We start from the raw sequence: 20,612 nt of genomic DNA, 5'->3' as shown, positions 1-20,612 counted from the left end.
TTTGCATCTTGTGGTATGGCCTCTATATTTCTTCTCTCGAAGTCTTCTTCGAACAGTGTATTGTGATACCATCACCCCTGCCCTGTGGAGGTTGGCAGTGATGTCACTGACTGTCGTCTTTGGGTTTCTTCACAGTGTTCACAATGTTTCTGTCATCAACTGATGTTGACACCCTTGGCAGACCTGTTCAATGTCTGTTGCTCAGTACACCAGCAGTTTTTCTTTTTCAGCACATTCCAAATTGTTGAATTGGCTATGCCCAATGTTTGTGCAATAGCTCTGATCGATTTTCCTTCACTCAGCTTCAAAATGGTTTTGTTTTCCTCCCATAGACAGCTCTCTGGTCTTCATGTTTGCTTAACAGCAAATGCAGTTTTCACAGGTGAAACCCAAATCCAAAAAAAGCACTAATATTTAAGCAATCAACCTAAAAGGCAACAGCTGAGCAACTAGAAACACCCATCAGTCACATTACAATACTTTTGCTCAGTTGAAAAGTGGCTGAGTTCAAACAAATGGTGCTCTGTCCTGAGTTGTTTAACACGCTGAGATTTAATTACCATTAAATAAAAACTGGAATTCTGAACTTTTGTCTCATATTCATCTTTTAATCTGAAACCCAAATGTCTTCAGTAAACAACAAAAAAAGTCCAATACTAAAAGGTCCAATACGTTTGGAAGGGACTGTACATAATCTGACTGTACTGTACCTGCTGTCTCTTTGCTGCCATGATGTTCAGCTTGTCCACCTCTGGCTTCAAGGCCTTATATTGGATACCCAGATCCTGTTCTGTTCCTGCATTACGCACTTTCACAAGACTGTCCTCCACCTGAGTTTGACAGAAACAATACTTAAAGTTCTTACAATATTACTACAATGTCAGTCATTTGTTCTTTAGATATCAATACAAGGGTACATGGCTTGTGTAAAAATATTTGGGTCTTTGAAGCGCCTACCCACAAATTAAGCAAAACAAAAACAATTTGGCAAGTCGTCCAATTCTAAAAATACGTTTAATTCATAAAACGGTCTTAGATTTTCTTCAGACATTCATAACACATACCAGGTGGTATTTGTGTTTGCAGCATGCGCCACACCCATGTCTCTAATTGCCAAGTTAATTTGGTGGTGTCGTGTTGAAGGCCCACCATCCTGCGTTAATTAGTGTGTTTATTGTCTTTATGGATATTGGGTTTTTGCATGAGACTGAACCGCATCCCCAAACACATCCGATTTAAAAATTAAAAAAAATAAAAACGCTTACAATAATAGAACAAGTGTACTGTAAATCTTGATTAGTGAGGTATTTTGACCGGAGCATGTCACAGATATTGTATTAAGATAACTGGGGAGTGTTTTGTATGTGTCAAGAAATTGCATGTTTGTTTGAATGAAAAAGAAAAATTTGCTACAATTTCACATGTGAACATTGATGGTACTTGTGTAGAAATGTCAACTTAAAAGAAATATTGCACGCAAGAATCCATAGGCTTTCTACAACAGTAATGTATACCTTTTGACCCATTTGCCAAGCGTGTGAATTACTGAGCGAAAATACAAACGTAAGATTCCCTAGCCAATAAATTGTTCTAATACACCAATTAGTTTCAAAAAGGAAATTTCAATGGACCAAAAGCTTGACATTTTCCTCTTAGTGTGATTTGAGGTATAAACGACACCTCAAGAGATACAACTGCAGTAATCCTTTATGTCCACATAACAGATACAATGGGAGGAAAAAGTACGTGAACCGTTTGGAATTTCTAAAATTGAGAGAATTGGTCAGAAAATGTAGTCTGATGTTCATCTAAATCACAAGACTAAAAAAAAAAAAAAAAAAACTGCCTGCTTAAAACTAATAGCACACAAATATCTTCTATAAAAATATGAAACATATGTCAATATTCACAGGACAGGGAGGAAAAAAAATAAGTGAACCCTTGGATTTAATTACTGGTTGAGCCTCTATTGCTAACAGTAACCTCAACCGAACATTTCCTGTAGTTGCAGATCAGACATGCACAACTATCAGGGTGAATTCTGGACCAGAATATACAAAAAACCTCTATACAAAACTGTTGCAGTTAAAATTTCCTAGATGTTCGTGTGAATAGGTTTTGAGGTCATGCTACAGCATCTCAATCGGGTTGAGGTTACGACTTTGACCAAGCCTTTACTAGACTTTTAATAGACTTTACGCCGATCTGATCGGTATCGGCCAATAATTAGCATTTTATACTGATCGGCTTTCATGTCATAATTCGCCGATTCGATCAATGACGTCATCGATTGGCTACGCACAAGACATTTAACTCCGCGTCGCCGTTGCGTATGAATCCAAAAGCTAGTTTAGTTTTAGCCTTGTCACGTGTCTTGTGGCGCAGTACTGTAACTATCTGGCGGCCAATATTTCAATCTTATCAGTTAAAAACACCTCATCGGCGTGGGACTATTTTCCGATGTCTCAGACAAACAACACGCAAGTTATTTGCAGTCTGTGCACAACTGAAGTACGTTGTCGGGAACGTCATCTAAATGCTTCAACACAAATTTGATCGGGCACCTGAAGAATGTACACAAAGAGGAGCATGCCGCAGTCAAGCAACGCAGCGTGAAAAAAAAAATGTAAAAGGGAAAAGCCAAACGGACGCAAACTCTGGACAACACCAGTCCATACAGCCGGGACAGTGAGGAAGTTAGAGTAATCATCTCATTAACAGTATTTATTTAAGTAATTTAATTGCAAAAAAAGTAATTTAATTACAGTAAGTTAGCACCCATTATTTCTGTCATGTTGTAATGTTGATCTGACTTAAACTTATGTCAGTGGCCAATCCTTGAATGCTCCCTAGAGGTCATTGATGTTTTAACTTGTGTCTAAAATGCTAGAGAATAATTTTGAGCTGGGATGGGCTCCAGCATGCCCGCGACCCTAGTGACGATAAGCAGTACAGAAAATGGATGGATGGATTGCTGGATACAGTACTCAGTATACAGTACACAAGTATATACAATAAATGAACAGGTCATGTAAATGGACACATTGCTCCATCTTGTGATCGGATGGGTGATCGGTTATTAGTTTTTATAAACTTGCTGATCGGTGATGGGCCCCAAAAATCCTGATCGTGTAAAGTCTACTCCAGAATGTATTTTTTTTTCTTCTGAAGCCATTCTGTTGGTGACTTGTGTTTTGGATCACTGTCCTGTTGCAACATCCACCATCATGTCATTTAGATGTAGATCGGACCACATTTATCAGATAATTAACGCAGAAATTCCAAAGGGTTCACATAGTTTTTTCTCCAACTGTATACCCAAAATAGAGTATAAAATGAGACAAATCGGGATGCTTTTTTGCTGACAGGGCATTTCATTAAACTGGCTTTCATATGTACTCCACACTCCATAAATGGGTGAAAAGGGAAATTGTAAGTCATTGAGTCTCTCTTACCAATTTAAGCTGGAGCAAAAGTTTGTAGACGTCAGACATGTCTGCCAGAACCAACAGATGTGTGACTGCCGACAAGAGGGCTCTGGCAGCACGAACCATATTGCCCCTCTTAACAGAAGAGCAGGGGTCTTCAGCAAATTCTCCAGAAGCCTGCCTCATTGAATCACCTGGGAATGTAAAATATCTGTGAGTATGTCTACTCTGGTAAAATTTTACTTAAACTTGCCTTGGCAATTATAAAGCTTATATATGGCATAGATACACTGGGTGCAGAAAGTATTCAGACCCCCTTAAATGTTTCACTCTTTGTCATACTGCAGCCATTTGCTAAAATCATTTAAGTTCATTTCCCCACTCATTAAATATACACACAGAATCCCATATAGACAGAAAAAAAACAGAATTGACATTTTTGCAGATTTATTAAAAAAATAAAAAAATAAATATTACACAGCCATAAGTATTCAGACCCTTTGCTCAGTGTTTCGTAGAAGCACCCTTTTGAGCTAATACAGCCGTGAGTCTTTCTGGGAATGATGCAACAAGTTTTTCACTCCTGGATTTGCGGATCTCTGCCAGTCCTCCTCGCAGATCCTCTCCAGTTCTGTCAGGTTGGATGGTGAACAGCAATTTTCAGGTCTCTCCAGAGATGCTCAATTGGGTTGAAGTCAGGGATCTGGCAGGGCCATTCAAGAACAGTTGTTTTGAAGCCACTCCGTTATTTTAGCTGTGTGCTTTGGGTCATTGTCTTGTCATTTAGGAGTCGTTCCATTTTTGGTTTTTTTTGCAAACTCCATGCAGGCTTTCATGTGTCATGCACTGAGGAGAGGCGTCTGTCGGGCCATTCTGCCATAAAGCCCCAACTGGTGGAGGGTTGCAGTGATGGTTGACTTTCTATAACTTTCTCCCTCTCACCTCTGGAGCTCAACCACAGTGATCTTTGGGTTCTTCTTTACCTCTCTTACCAAGGTTCTTCTCCCCCAATTGCTCAGTTTGGCCGGACGGCCAGCTCTAGGAAGGGTTCTGATCATCCCAAACGTCTCCCATTTCAGAATTATGGAGGCCACTGTGCTCTTGGGAACCTTAAGTGCACCAGAAACATTTTTGTAACCTTGGCCAGATCTGTGCCTTGCCACAATTCTGTCTCTTAGCTCTTGAGGCAGTTCCTTTGACATCATGATTCTCATTTGCTCCAACATGCACTGTGAGCTGTAAGGTCTTCTATAGACAGGTGTGTGGCTTTCCTAATCAAGTCCAATCAGTATAATCAAACACAGCTGGACTCCAACGAATGTGTAGAACCACCTCAATGATGATCAGAAGAAATGGACAGCACCATAGTTAAATATATGAGTGTCACAGTAAAGGGTCTGAATACCTGTGGCTGTGTGATATTTAAATTTTTCTTTTTTAATAAATCTGAAAAAAAATTCAACAATTCTGTTTTTTTCTGTCAATATGGGGTGCTGTGTGTACATGGAGGGGGGGGGGGGAATGAACAATTGATTTCAGCTAATGACTGCAATGTACAGAGTGAAAAATTTACAGCAGTCTGAATATTTTCCGTACCCACTGTATATCAACATACTATCTTGAGACAGTAATAGAATTGAATCTACATCATCAAAGAAAGTCAGATTTGGTAACAGACGGTGGAATCAACATCTTACATGTAAATGGTACAGGGACATTTGTATTAAGTTTGTCTTTTTCTTTTCACATTGAAAGAGTCACCATATTGTTTGGTATTTTTTTGTATTTGAGTTTGAATGTATTTGTGAGATAATTATATCAGGTCATTACAAAAAAATGTATACAATAGGGAACAGCTTCAAACATTCCATCTTGGACACCATTCTTTCTATATTTCTATTACAATTTCCAAGTGCATAATGCAGGTCAAAGCCCCAACACAAAGCCTGCAATCTTGTTTGTCCAGCACCATGATTTGTCCAACATTGCCTACACGGTTGACTGAGCACATATTGATTTTGTGGGCTCACATTATAAACATCAGTACATCTGTCAATAGGTTACGTTAATGGGGGAACATGCAAATTCAAAAGAATGTATGTACGGTGCCAACAAAAAGTATTTGCCCCCGTTCTCAAATTCTTATATTTTTGCATCGTGAAAAAGTATTGGCCCCTTTCTTAAATTCTTACATTTTTGCATAGTTTCCCCACTTTAAGATCAACCAGCCATCCATTTTCTTTACCGCTTATCCTCACTAGTGGCGCAGGCGTGCTGGAGCCTATTCAAGCTATCTTCGGGCAGGAGGCGGGGTACACCCTTAACTGGTCGCCAGCCAATCACAGGGCAAATAGAAACAACCAACCATTCGCACTCACATTTACACCTACGGGCAATTTAGAGTCTTCAATCAACCTACCATGCACGTTTTTGGGATGTGGAGTGCCCGGAGAAAACCCACCCAGGCACGGGGAGAACATCCAAACTCTACACAGGCGGGGCCGAGATTTGATCCCCGGTCCCCAGAACTGTGAGGCAGATGTACTAACCAGTCGGCCACCATGCCAGCCCCTTTAAGATCAAACAAATGTAAATAGACAAATCTAACCAAAGTGAACATAAAATGCTATTTTTAAAAAGGTGACTTCATTCATTAAGGAAATTTTTTTTTCAAAATTACCCACCAGCCAATTGGTTGCCAGCCAATTGCAGGGCACATACAAACAACCATTCGCACTCACAGTCACACTTACGGGCAATTTAGAGTCTCCAATTAATGCATGTTTTTGGGATGTGGGAGGAAACCGGAGTGCACGGAGAAAAAAAACCCACGCAGGCACGGGGAGAACATGCAAACTCCACACAGGCGGGGCCGGGGATTGAACCCGGGTCCTCAGAACTGTGAGTCTGACGCTCTAACCAGTTGTCCACCGTGCCGCCCTTGGGTAATACAATTTCTGGTTAATTGAAGACCCCCAGACCCAAGCCTGATTACCTCCAGACCATTTCTAAAGCTTTAGTGTTCCAGGGAACCAAAGGGAGAGCAATTATACTCACATACAGACAACATGGAACAGCGGTGAACCTTCAGAAGAGTGCCCGGCCGACAAAGATTACCGCAGGAGAACAACAATGACTCATCCAAGAGGCCACAACAGAACTCAACCTTTAAAGAACTGCAAGCCTCCCTTGCCTCAGTTAAGGTCAGCGTTCATGACACACAACAATAAGGAAGTGACTGGGGAAAAATAGGCACCCCCAAATACAATACACACCCCCAAAATGCACATTATGCACAATAAATTACGGTAACCTTAGTTGTTTTTTTCCTGAATAAATGAAATCATTTAAAAACAGCATTTTAAGTTAACGGGTTATATTTGTCGGATATTTACATTTGTTCGATGATTTTAAACAAAGATGGGACACTATGCAAAAATAATTGCAGAAAGGGGTCAATACGATTTCACCACACTGTAGCAATATGGACTAAAAACACCTTAACGCCCATAATCATCATTAACTCGGAAACTGCTATTAATAAAAAGAAAAATACAGTGGTACCTTGAGATGAGAGGTATATTTGTTCTGACTACACTAACTTAAAACAAATCTTTCACCATTAAAATGAATTAAAATGCCATTAGTGTGTTCCAGACCACCCCCCAAAAAAACATTTGTTGCTTCTGTTTTTTTAATAAGGAAAAATGGCACTCTATATAATATTGTACTTGATAAAAACAATAACAGAAAAGAAATAAAGTATTAAATAGTTGCATAAAATTCAGTGTGCCCACCTTAGTCACCAGGAGGCAGTACTGTATAATACAGTCTTGCGAAGAAACAAATAATTGACTTCTGCTGCTGGAGCCTACAACTACTCAGTAAGTTGCTGTAAAATAAGTAATTTTTCAGAGGATGAACGATATATGCCAGTGAGAATTGTTATACAGTATTATCTGTCTACGTGTTGTTCCACCACATGGGTTCAAATTACCGTTGCTTAAAAGGTTAGAAAATGGCGATTATGTTAACGTTAGCATGTCAATGGCATTTTCCATTCCATTAAGTTAGCACAATAAGTAAACTACAATGCGTTTTGAACACATCTAGTTCTCTGTTTCATCTGACAAACTTCAACTGGGAGTGGCAATAAACCGCTTGAAGTCTCTCTTTGTGATGAAATATTCACTATAAGCCACACTGCTGCTTATTGTGAAGTGAGTTGAATTGAATAAAGGGTGGGTAAGAAATAGTGGGTATTAGTATTCAGACCCCCTTAAAATTTTCAACATTTTATTGCAGCCATTTGCTAAAATCATTTAACTTCATGTTTTTCACCTCATTAAATGTATACACAGCACCCCATATTGACAGGGAAAAAAACAGAAGTTGAGATTTTTGCAGATTTATTAAAAAAGAAAAACTGAAATATCACACAGCCATAAGTATTCAGACCCTTTCCTGTGACACTCATACATTATAAAATGTAAGGGGATCTGAATCCTCTGGACCCACTGTATGCGCTCGCAAGTCAAAAATTCATCAACTCAAACATTTGGCTGAATGGCGGCTCGTATTCCGAAAAACTCCAAAGTCGGGTAATTTGTATCTCAAGGCACCACTGCACCGTATTTTCACAACCATAAGGTGCACTTAAAAGTAAAATTTTCTCCAAAATGGACAGTGCGCCTTACAATGCGGTACGCCTTGTGTGCACCGAGTTACAATATCTATAAATGTTTTTTGAGGAGCGCTCCGCTTGACCTTTTTCACACTCCCAAGTAGGTATATAGCGCCGGGGTCTTTATTTAGTCATTCATTTATTTTTTAACCGCTTGACTGACTGCAATCTTCGATTGCAACCAGTCTCCAGTTTTCTCCACACATGCCACTTAGAATTAAGGGCAACAATTTCTATTTTGGTCTCATCAGACTAGAGAATCTTATTTCACACCATCTTGGAGTCCTTCAGGTGTTTTTTTTTTTTTTTAGCAAACTCCATGTGGGCTTTCATGTGTCTTGCACTGAGGAGAGGCTTCCGCCGGGCCACTCTGCCATAAAGGCCCGACTGGTGGAGGGCTGCAGTGATGGTTGACTTTCTAGAACTTTCTCCCATCTCCCGACTGCATCTCTGGAGCTCAAACACAGTGATCTTTGGGTTCTTCTTTACCTCTCTCACCAAGGCTCTTCTCACCCAATTACTCAGTTTGGACAGAAAGCCAGTTCTAGGAAGGGTTCTGATCATTCCAAACGTCTTCCATTTCAGGATTATGGAGGCCACTGTGCTCTTAGGAACCTTAAGTGGAGCAGAAATTGTTCTGTAACCTTGGCCAGATCTGTGCCTTGCCACAATTCTGTCTCTGAGCTCTTTAGGCAGTTCTTTGACCTCATGATTCTCATTTCCTCTGACATGCACTTTCAGCTGTAAGGTCTTATATAGACAGGTGTGTGGCTTTCCTAATCAAGTCCAATCAGTATAATCAAACACAGCTGGACTCCAATGAAGGTGTAGAACCATTTTAAGGATGATCAGAAGAAATAGACAGCACCGAAGTTAAATATGAGTGCCACAGCAAAGGGTCTGAATACTTATTGCTGTGTGATATTTCAGTTTTTCTATTTTTAATAAATCAAACATTTCAACAATTACGTTTTTTTCTGTCAATATGGGGTGCTGTATGTACATTGAGGAAAAAAATGAACTTAAATGATTTTAACAAATGGCTGCGATCTAACAGAGTGAAACATTTAAGGGGGTCTGAAAACTTTCCGTACCCACTGTAAACTTTAAAAGAATGCACTACAATTGAAGAACAAATTTAAATTATATTATGGAAATCCTGAAAAATAACAGCCACTGATTAACTTAAATATAAGCATTTCAATAGGTAAGTAAAAATGAATAAATTATAAAACCATTAAAAATAATCAGTAAATAAAAGGAAATTTTACTTTTAGAGTGCAAAATAAACTTCAAAGTTTTTTTGTTTTTTTTACCGTCACTATATAGTGGGCACATTTTTATCCACGTGCGGCAATACACTTAAACTTCTTGATGCAACTGGGGTTTAGTTTTATTGACAATTGTGGTTCCTGCTGTGTACGTCTTTGCCTCTGAGGGGCAGTGTGATATAAGCAATGAGATACACACTCGCAGTAACAAAGTAGAAGTCACGATCAAATATTGTTATTACAATGAATATGCCAGAGTATTGCTATATTGCTTGTTTGTATGTGGTTATATAGCGTTTGTGTACCAATATTGATTTTGAGAGATAAGTGCAGCGATTTCATTAGCTCGTCAGTGGTGTTTTTCATTCATTGTGTGTTAGCTTTGAACTACTGATTTTTGTGAACAAAACAAAAAAAAAATGCTGTGATTTATTTGAACATTCAATAGGTTTAATTATTTTGTTATGAGAGTTTAGTGTTACATTGAACTTAAACCGGAGTGTCAATGAATGACTAAGCAAGCACCGTTCATTCTTACTCCTTGCTACTTGTTAGCACCTAAGCACCCTGTTGTTCTGATCACGTGGGCTCTGCATGCCGTCCGGGTACTGCTAGATACAAGTGCTGCAGCGGAGCATGGAATGGACTGCTTGTATAAGACTGGTAAATTCAGAGATTTTAGAATCCAGTCCGATCCGATACTCGTTTTTTTTGCCGACCGGACCAATTTCCAATCTCAAAGATCAGATTGGGACACCCCTGATATATGTTGACGTTCGGTTGTCAGCGTAATGTTGTAGGGACGAATTACGGCCGTTGGGCAGTCGGTCAGTGTAGGTGAGTGAGCGTTATGGGCTAGGTGTGTCCCGCAATGTCAGCACGAGTCAGCCGTCGCCAGGCAGTTAACTGAATCAAAACGTACAATATAATGTTCCAACCTCACAAGGCGCTGAACTTACTAAAGTCACGCACAACTGCAAGGGGGAATGCCATTTTTTGCCAGACCAAGTATATTGGCTGATTAATTATTGAATTGTTTTGAAGCGAGGAGGACCACTTCTTTCCAGAGTTCAACCAGTTGATGCGCATGATCAACACACAGCTTCAAGAACAGCAATCGCACCTTTACGGTTCCCTGTGAACCAAATAAATAAGGTTATTTCCAGGTAGTAGGTGGCTATCACTTCTACGCTAATAAACTTCTGTTACTAGAATGTTCAGCTGTGGCCTATTCAAATGTGCATCACTCACCAAGCCTCAATAACAGTAAGGCAAGTAAGACACAGTGAAGGGCAAGAAAAGGATATTAAAGGACCAAAAAAAACACTTGCAGTTATGGTGTAGCTTCAACATGGGAGTAAAGTCCTGCTTAACCTTTAGTCAAATATAAATTAAAGTCGAGTGGGGGTGGAAACATTCATTTAAACTTTAAATCTCGGGGGGATGGGAGAATAGCCCCTGGAACAAGCACATCGAACGTGCACACCCATCCTTGATAATGTCATCAATGTTTTCTTACATTCTAACAGCTGGCAATGTCACAGCTGGGTGGAAAAGGTTACATAAATCCAAGGAATGAAGGGATGTTGGCTCTCTCAAATGGTCACGTTATCAGTCCAGTCACGCTCCACTGAGCAGCATAGCGTAGCTGACAGCCAGCACGAGGCACCAGCACAGTGCTTGCATTCCAGCCCTGTGACAGCTTACTGCAACTACAGTAACAACACTGGGAAGTGGATGTCACACAGGCTATCTAACCACATCAACGACCTCCAGAGTATTGAGAGGATTGGTAAAACAGTGGCCCATTTAACTCTCTCTGCATCTTGAGGAACAAAGACAGACTAGAACAGCCATCACCTCAAACGGATATAATAGTTGTAATAAAATCAGAGTTCTAAATGTCTGGGAGTATTTAAAAACAGCTACCAGATAACCGGAGTAAATGCATACATTAATCGGAACTTATTATAAACACATTTGTCACATTTGTGTGGTGCGCTCCAATTTTATGCTAAGCATAAAATGAAAAACATACTCAGCAAAAAGGCAGTTATTTCTTAAAATAAACTTAATATCACCAATAACATCTGCTTGCTTTCTTTAGTCTTTACATCGCTACTTACTAAGAACTTAATGTTCTCATCTCAACAGGAACACCCCCCCCCCAAAAAAGGCTTGCTCACAGTGGAGAACATCCATCCATCCATTTTCTGAGCCGCTTCTCCTCACTAGGGTCGCGGGCGTCCTGGAGCCTATCCCAGCTATCATCGGGCTAGTGGATAACATTTCTGTAAAAATTTTAAAAGGTTTAAAAGTAGAAAATTACCTTTTTAAATACCACCAAGATGGCAGCACCACTTGTCACGTTACTAGTACATGCACCTTAAGCTTCACTACATTATTCCTATCCACCACGACATTGTTGATAAAAACTATACCCCAGATAAATAAGTTCAAAAGTGTATAGCACAAATGCTGTTCCCATCTTATACTGACAGAAAGAAAAACTGGTGAACTTGTACTTAACTTGAATTGTTATTTTGCACTTTTAAAGTACAATTTGTAGTTGATCTATTGAGGGTTTTTTTTTTTTCATGATCCATTTTATTTTTAATTATTCAATTATAGAATATGCTTTTAAGTTAAACAGTGATTATGTTGCAATTTAAATATACAGACCCTTTCCAAAAAATGTGAATATCATGGAAAATTTTATTTCCATAATTCCATTAAAAAAGTGAAATTTTCATAGATTATTGATTCAGGGCCCACAATTTAAACAATTTCAAGTATTTATTCATTTATTTTTACATAATTTGGGCTTCCAGCTCAATATGGGGAAGACTACAGACTTGACAACTGTCCAGAAGACCATTGATACCCTCCATAGGATGGGTAAGCCACAAATGTACATAGCTAAGGAGGCTGGCTGTTCAGAGTGCTGTGTCCAAGCATATCAATGGAAAGTCTAGTGGAAGGACAAAATGTGTCAGAAGTTTCAGCAGCAAGAGAGATGACAGTGGGCTTCGGCGGATTATCAAACAGAAGATTCAAGAATCTAGCAGCTATCCAGAAAGACTGGAATGAGGCGGGAGTCACAGCTTCAAAAACCACCACATTGAGACGTATCTGGGGGATCGGTTACAACTGTCGGGTTCCTCAGGTCAAGCCACTTCTGAGTCTGAGCCAACGTAGGAAGCATCTCTACTGGGCCAAGGAGGAGGAGGACGGGACTGTTGGCCAGCGGCCCAAGGTCCTCTTTTCCGATGAAAGTAAAATGTGTCATTCGGGAATCAAGAACAGAACCCAAGCTACTTGAGGACCAGTATGAAATATCCAGTCAGTCATGACTTGGGGTGCAATGTCCAGTCCAAGTGGTGGTAAACTCTGCTTTCTTAAAGCCAAGGTTACCGCAACGGTCTACCAGAATGTTTTAGAGGACTTTATTTCTTCTGTTGAAGCTCTGTATGGAGATGGAGATTTCAACTTCCAGCAGGACTTGGCCCCTGGCCATACCACCAGAAGCACCAAAACCTGGTTTGTTGCCCATGCCATCACAGTGCTTGATTGACCAGCCAACTCGCCGGAACTAAACCCCATTGAGAATCTATGGGTATTATTAAGAGGAAAATGTGGCCCGGCGACCTCATTAGTAATCTAACGCATCACTTTTTATATTAGAGTAGTTAAGAATACAGTTACTTTGATTTATTTGCCAATAGTTACTTTTTTGTTCACGAGAACCAGAGCTTAATATGCTTTTGAATAATAATATGCTATTTATGCTTAGGCAACAGATATTCATCATTAAAAAGCTACAGTGCTTGGGAACATGAGGAAAGTCAATAACCAAGACACTTGATTCAGTGACGGTGCATGTCATAAGTCCAGACCAATTTTAAGTCTTTGTTTTAGTAATGACTAATAAAACAGACAAAACACTATATTCTTAACTATCCATAACTAAAATGCACGCAACGACTAACTACAATATCGAAAAAAGGCAAAATATTTATAAACGGAGCAGCCTGGGGCAATGACGTCACGTGACGTGTTGCATGTTTTCCGCAAAATCAACTCTCATATACCCAAGCAGCAAGCGGCGCAAACACAATAGACGCTGACGAATCTGACGAGTGGCACGGTGACCGAGCGTCTGCCTCACAGTTCTGAGGACCGGGGATCAATCCCCGGCCCCACCTGTGTGGAGTTTGCATGTTCTCCCCGGTTTTCTCCGGCAATCCGGTTTCCTCCCACGTCCCAAAAACATGCATCGTAGGTTAATTGACAACTCTAAATTGCCCGTAGGTGTGAATGTGAGAGCGGGTGGTTGTTTGTTTGTATGTGCCCTGCAATTGGCTGGCAACAAGTTCAGGATGTACCCCGCCTCCTGCCCGATGATAGCTGGGATAGGCTCCAGCACGCCCGCGACCCTAGTGAGGAGAAGCGGCTCAGAAAATGGATGGACTCTGACGAGGGATTGGCATACTTAAACTGGAAATACAGTCACTACTTCGAGTTTCTCTAAAGAGGACAATACTAAGGTTTGTTGTGCGTGCACACAGACACACACACACACACAGACACAGTTGTCTTCATGAACCCCCACACAATCGGCGGGGTTGTTACAGTCTGTGTCTATCTATCAATTAAGAGTCTTTAAAGAAGTGTACTGTGAATGGTGTGCTTGTTTATATTTAGGGGGCTATTTGTCACCTCAAGTCTGCTATAAGTTGCTCATTTAATGTGGCTTCAACTACACTCATATTCAAGTTATTTGATTCTGTAACTTGTGCGGCGTACAATACCAAGTCATGTGTACGGTTCAGCTAATGCTTTTTTGTACTGTGGATAAGGGATATTCCTGCCACTTGACAGCTGCTGAAAGTAACTAAAAAGTTACTGTTTACAAACTTAGTTACTTTTTAAATCAAGTAATCGGTAAAGTAACTAAGTTACTTTTAAACTCAAGTAATCAGTAAAGTAACTAAGTTATGTTTTCAAGGTAACTGTGGCAACACTGGTCATAAATATGCAATATGACTAGATCCAATTGCAAAAGACGTGCCCTCCAGTGCCTATGTGGCGGCCCCATATTGAATGTGGGGCATTGACGTGGCGACCTTGTGTTGATGCTTATATCCATTGTAGGGCTGCACACTATTTTGTTCGAGCATCATCATCGTAATAAAACATGGAGACAATCCACATTTGCGACAGAAAAAGAGCTGTTAACTGAAATGCTTTTGAAGTAGTGACCTCATGACTGCAAACAGACTGTCATCAAATATTTCCAATATACCTTGCTTGCGTACATCATCAACTGCAGCAGTGAGCTCATCCTTAAGGAACTGACTCTCCTTTGCTATCTTCTCTCCTTTTTCCAGAAAGTTCTGGGTGGCAGTCTCCACTGAAGCAGCCAGGACATGAGCCTTCTTGGAACGTCCCTTCTTTTTGTTCGATGGGCCTTTGTTACTTGAGTTTACCAGAGTGGTGACCTATGGGAGGTATACAACAATGTAAGATAAGAAATTAATTTGATAAGTACAACAGAAGTCTTCGAACCATCTTTATCATTTGTATTCAATTCAAATAATAAATATTAGGGGTGTAACGATTCATTCATTATATCGATGGATCGGTTTATATTCCCACAATCCAATTGGATAGCTCAGCTAGATAGCCTTCCATTCGTAAATATATCGATTTAAATCGTTTTAAAATGTAATAAATAATTTGTATCAATAGGAAAGAACGCATTGGCCTGAGGCAAAGCAGACTTTATAATGAATGCATGTGTGTGTGGTTTTTAGCTCTTTTAATGATAACGACGTTACAATTAAGTTTTCCTGTCTATGACGTCGAAAGGGATCATGGGAGTATCAAACAGTGTAGTTTTTTTTCTGCCGCTATTCAGTGGGCCGGTCTGAGAAGCAAACCACATCAAACAGAGCATGAGCTATCATGGCGCATTGAGCAGAGCGCTAAACTAGTCGAATGTCCTGCGAAGCTTAAATCAGAAATATGGACGCACATTGGTTTTGCAACAATCAAAAACAATCAAGATTAAAACATGACGGACATTTAAAAAACTGTTTGCTGACCACGGTCATCGACAAGTCTGGGAATACAAGTATTATGAGCACTTGAAGCCAATAAGTTAATGTACAATCACCGGGATCCAAGAAGAACGAGGCAATCAATTCATGAGACATTTTAACCAGGTTTACAGCATGACAGGTAAAAATTTTCATCTCAGACATATTGCAGTATAACAACAATATAACACCACAAGCTACTAAGAGTTTTATTGTCAATACAAAATGTATTTTACCTGAAACCTTTACAAGAAACAAACGGAATTTAGGAAATTTCACCTGCACTGTCCAGTATCCAGGTATTTATTTCACAGCCACATTGTTTGAATTTTTGGCTAAAATGTTACTGAATAAATTTCAATCCACTAAATCGTTTTGGTTCGTATCGTTCTAAATGAACCAATATCTTCCTTGAATCGAATCGGCAACCACTTATCTTAGACCACTAATTAATATCTAATGCAACCTCTGAAAGCGAATGCCCCTAAAAGTCACACAATATGGAATTTAACCCAAAATGTTGCAGACAATTTCAGAACCACCGTCTATCACCAGGGACCTAACACAAGCATTAGAATTTTCTTTTGCCTTCTTGTAATATTTGCTTAAAATGTACATGTGTCCATACGTCACATTACAGAGGTAACTGCTGCTTCCCCAGGATCAAATGCTATCTCTTTAATCTAAGGGGTACTTAGTTTGTCTTCCGCACTCGCTCTGCTCCCCATAGTTAGTAAAAGCAAACAGCCGGTCACCAAGCGAGGTGGAAGGAGACTGTTAATCCAGTCCACCGGTTTTCAATCGAACAAAGGTCAGCCTTGCCATTGGGCCACCAGTACAGTGGATATATACATAATCTAAACACCCATTTCAATCAATTTTTGAGTGATTATGTCAATTTCTTGGTAATGTCACTGTTGTGCCATATTTGCTCCACTTGATGATGTCTGTTATCCCATAGCATATTTGACGCCTAGGAAATTCTTTTGTACCCCTCCTCTTGACTGATACCTTTGAACAAAGGGATCCTCTGATACTGTGGAAGCTCTCTGCAGACCATCTTGTGCTCTACGGTGTAACTACAAAAATGTCAGAAAAAAAGCCCACTCGGACATCTTATATTTATTTGGGGTTAAATCAGAAGCACCTTTAATGGTGGCAGATGTCTGATGACTACCACTTAATCCGTGTTTGAATGTGATTGGTTAATCCTGAACAATGGTGTCTTTTACGTGGGCGTACACACTTGGTAACCACATTTCTGTTGTTTTTTAGAATTCCCCTATTTTTTTTTTTTATTTAGTCATACAGGCTATAGATCACAATAATGGTGGAAAAAGTTCTGAAATGATTTATTACAGTCAAATTTTTCATGGCAAAATTTGAAAAGGTTTGTACAGAGATTTTATCATTTGTATATGGGGCAGAGTGAATGTTACCTCACTAAAACGGCTTTTGCAAGAAAAGAGTGAATAAAATGTGACACCTATGAGGTAGTTTGACAAAAGCATGTCATAGATATGTTGTTAAGACATACTCCGACTTTACACCGATTTTGGCCTGATCAGTATCGGGTGATAATTTGCATTTTATGCTGATCGGCTTTAATGTCATTATTCGCCGATTGATCGGCTCCGCAAAAGACATTTACTCCGCGTCGCCGTCGAGCACAGTATATTTGAATCCAAAAGCTAGTTTATTTTTAGCCTTGTCACGTGTCTTTTGACATAGTACCGTAAATATCTGACGGCCAATAAAAACATCGGCGGTGTGGGACCGACAACACATCTGAGACAGACAACACGTAATGCCCCAGATCAGACTACAAGACAAATTTGCTCTTTCACAATTGCACTATGCCAGACTACTGAAATAAAATCGTGTATTCCGATACCACCGCATCCCGTTTATTTACGATCATTGGGCTTTATCTCATTGACTCAAATGCGACCGGATACACTCATTACTGTGGCGACGACAACAAGAGCGGATCGCACCGACTGTATTATAAGGACTAAATGGGAAAAATACGTGTGTTGGTGGTCACCGGTGCTCAGGACAGGAGAGGACGTTCATTTAAGTCATGTTCATACTTTTGATACGATACGGCTCCCAAGCAGGCAACAAAAACGTTATGTAGCCTACCAAGCTAGTGCTAGGACTAACGGTTGTACATAAACATGCCGCCGTTCTGTCAAATCATGCTCTAAAGTTTTTGTGTGGGTGAAGTAATTGAATTATAATAAAGTAATTTAATTACCGTAAGTTCGCACCCATTGTTTCTGTCATGTTGCAATGTTCGTTTGACTTGATTGATTACAATACACAATCTGACTAGAGCAGTGATTTCCAACCTTTATGGAGCCAAGGAACATATTTTACAATTGAAAAATCTCACAGCACACCAACTAACAAAAATGTCACAAAAAGTGGACTGTATGTACTTCCTGCCATCCAACAGAAGGCCATTCATTTGTTCTGTCTGTCACTATACCTCACTGGCATAAATAGATGAACAAAGATGCATTATTTATTGTATATAATTTTTTTTAGCAATTAAGTACACAAGTATATACAATAAATGAACAGGTCATTTAAATCAACACATTGCTCCATCTTGTGATCGGATCGGTGATTGGTTATCGTTTTTTTTAAATTCGCTGATCGGCCCCCAAAATCCTGATCAGGTAAAGCCTAATAGGAACTGTTTTCAATTGTGGAAAAACATGAATGTATTTTATAGGCATGTTCCTGGCCTGTATACTGGATTTGAAAATCCATTCAGACCACTTTCAACTATGTGGCCTTTCCCTTCGTTTGATAAACAAGAGGCACACCGATACCCTTATTACCTGTGTGACCAGGGGCTCCAGCAGTCTCTCCACTGCCAGAGTCCTGATCTCCAGACTTTTCGGGTCCCATTTGAAATTGATGTTGGCAGTGTTGATGCTTGTCATGTCTGGAAGACTAAAATGGGAAACAAAAGTCACATTATGGAACACAATAATGAAACAGAATTTATACTCTACCATCAATCAAACTGTGTAAGTAAAAACAATATATATATATATATATATATATATATATATATATTCCGTATGTTAACAAAAACGTTTAGATTGTGAAGGGCTTATGTCAACCCTCAAAAAATGTCCTTTGCAGTTTCAATGACTGCAGCTGCATTGATTTGGTTTCAGACATAGAAAGGAGGGAAATTCTGGGAAGCATTGGGGCAAAGTAACTGACATAAAAGCTGCTCACCTGTAGCATAAAAAAAAATTCACTACTAGACGCCTTTTAGGAAATGTGTAAAATCACTATGCTATGTTATGCTATGTTATGTGTAGTTATGCTTAATTGTTACTTCTTGGGGGGTTGCTAACAATATTTGTGGATAGTAACGGTTTATAAAAACAGTGACATCAGTTTAAAAAAATAAAAATTAAAAATTAAACTTCTCTCTTAACACTTGCCTTAACAACACCATAAATGTTTCTGTTCAACGGTTTACCATGACTGAACTTGCACATTTAAAAAAAAAAAAAAAAAAAATGGTGACAAAAAATTGCGTCATTTAGTGAGCAACGGGTGGGTCGAATAACAGTCAGCAATATGCTAACACTTAACTCATGTTGCACCTGTAGGGACATTTAAAATGAAAGCTAGCAGCACTCATTTTGAATCACTACGCTTGAATTAAAAGATGGGAATTAAGCGACTCGATGAAGATCGCACTTATAAATATTTCAGGTCAGTCTGTCTTTGTTGCCCCTTCAATTTACCTGTTAGCCTACTTTGGCGACACCTTGCTAAAGCTAATGCTAGTAGACAAATAAACGCTACAGACAAAAGTTCCGTACCCTGCGTTATATATAAATGCCAGTTAAATGGTTATTAGGTACTCTCCAACGGTCCGTATTCCAGCGTCTCAACTTCAACTTTATGATGTCAAGTAACTTCAAAGAATCAGTTTCAACTTACCGAAAACAATTCGTTCGGAAAGTTTCAAGATGGAGGAATGACAACGCTTCGCCACTAAAGTTTTCCTCCCTTTCGCGGAAACGACACTTTTTCTCACTCTGCTAACTCACTTCACAAGAAGAAATGTCCCTTAAAACACTGAAACAAGCAGAAGTTGAAAGAGACTCTCAGTTGACCGTTACCTTGAAAGTTTCGATAGAGCTGGTTTCGCTGTTGCGGATTTATTTCTCAACAATAGCCGAGACTGAGGGAGGGATTGGGCGGTGACCGAGTTCCTGAACTTCCTGACAACTGGGCTGCAAGCCCCGCAAATGACGACTTGTTTCGGGCGTGGCAGTAGCAGTGCCTGTCCTTATATGGAATAATTACTGCCTACGCGATTCCAGGCTTGCGCCGAGTCGATCAATCTGCAAGTTACATTTTGTTTTGTTTACGTTTAAAAACACAGAGGATAGATTATCGTGTAGAAGGACGTTAAAAGACATCATTGATCGCCCAACATGGAAATTGAAGTGAATACACAACGGACACGTTCATAATGAGAAAAATCCTTTGACAATTAGTTTTAAACAATTTCTTTATTTTATACGCTTGAAATAGATTTATACGCTTGAAATAGTACTTTGTTTAGGTGGCAAAAAAATTTATGTAAGCAAAATAGAAAAGGAACAAACGAACATTTCAGATCAAAGACCAAAGGGAGATTTAAAATGGAACGTTTGGTCACCACATACGCTTGAAATAGTACTTTGTTTAGGTGGCAAAAAAATTGATGTAAGCAAAATAGAAAAGGAACAAACGAACATTTCAGATCAAAGACCAAAGGGAGATTTAAAATGGAACGTTTGGTCACCACATGGGATGGGATTACAGTATAGATAGTTGTGGAATAAATATTTTGGTAAAAGTAGAAATACGATTTCAAATCAAAATGTGTTTTTTCCTCAGAACTGTGAGGCAGACGCTCTAACCAGTCGTTCACCGTGCCGCCTAAAGCTAAATCCATCCATTTTCTGAGCCGCTTCTCCTCACTAGGGTCGCGGGCGTGCTGGAGCCTATGCCAGCTATCTTCTGGCAGGAGGCGAGGTACACCCTGAACTGGATGCCAGCCAATCGCAGGGCGCATACAAACAACCAACCATTCGCA

General features: G+C 39.6%; 1 protein-coding gene across 2 annotated transcripts in view; it reads right to left on the bottom strand.

The window, feature by feature from the left end:
• Positions 1-19,744, bottom strand: part of ctnna1 (catenin (cadherin-associated protein), alpha 1) — a 96,860-nt gene extending 77,116 nt beyond the window's left edge. The window contains exons 1-6 of one of the 2 annotated variants that reach the window (XM_061685074.1): positions 19,648-19,741; positions 19,466-19,574; positions 18,337-18,451; positions 14,689-14,884; positions 3,456-3,622; positions 711-830 (exon numbers count right to left, since the gene is read on the bottom strand). In XM_061685074.1, coding sequence (XP_061541058.1) covers positions 711-830; positions 3,456-3,622; positions 14,689-14,884; positions 18,337-18,441 — 588 coding nt within the window. In that variant the 5' untranslated portion in view covers positions 18,442-18,451; positions 19,466-19,574; positions 19,648-19,741. Of the gene's footprint in view, positions 1-710; positions 831-3,455; positions 3,623-14,688; positions 14,885-18,336; positions 18,452-19,465; positions 19,575-19,647 lie in introns of both variants that reach the window. The other variant, XM_061685073.1, reaches the window with a different exon arrangement.
• Between the last annotated feature and the right edge of the window lie 868 nt (positions 19,745-20,612).

This window comes from Phycodurus eques, chromosome 9 (assembly GCF_024500275.1).
Source record: "Phycodurus eques isolate BA_2022a chromosome 9, UOR_Pequ_1.1, whole genome shotgun sequence".
Classification (NCBI taxonomy): Eukaryota; Metazoa; Chordata; class Actinopteri; order Syngnathiformes; family Syngnathidae; genus Phycodurus; species Phycodurus eques.
This window is presented reverse-complemented; position numbering and strand designations above follow the sequence as displayed.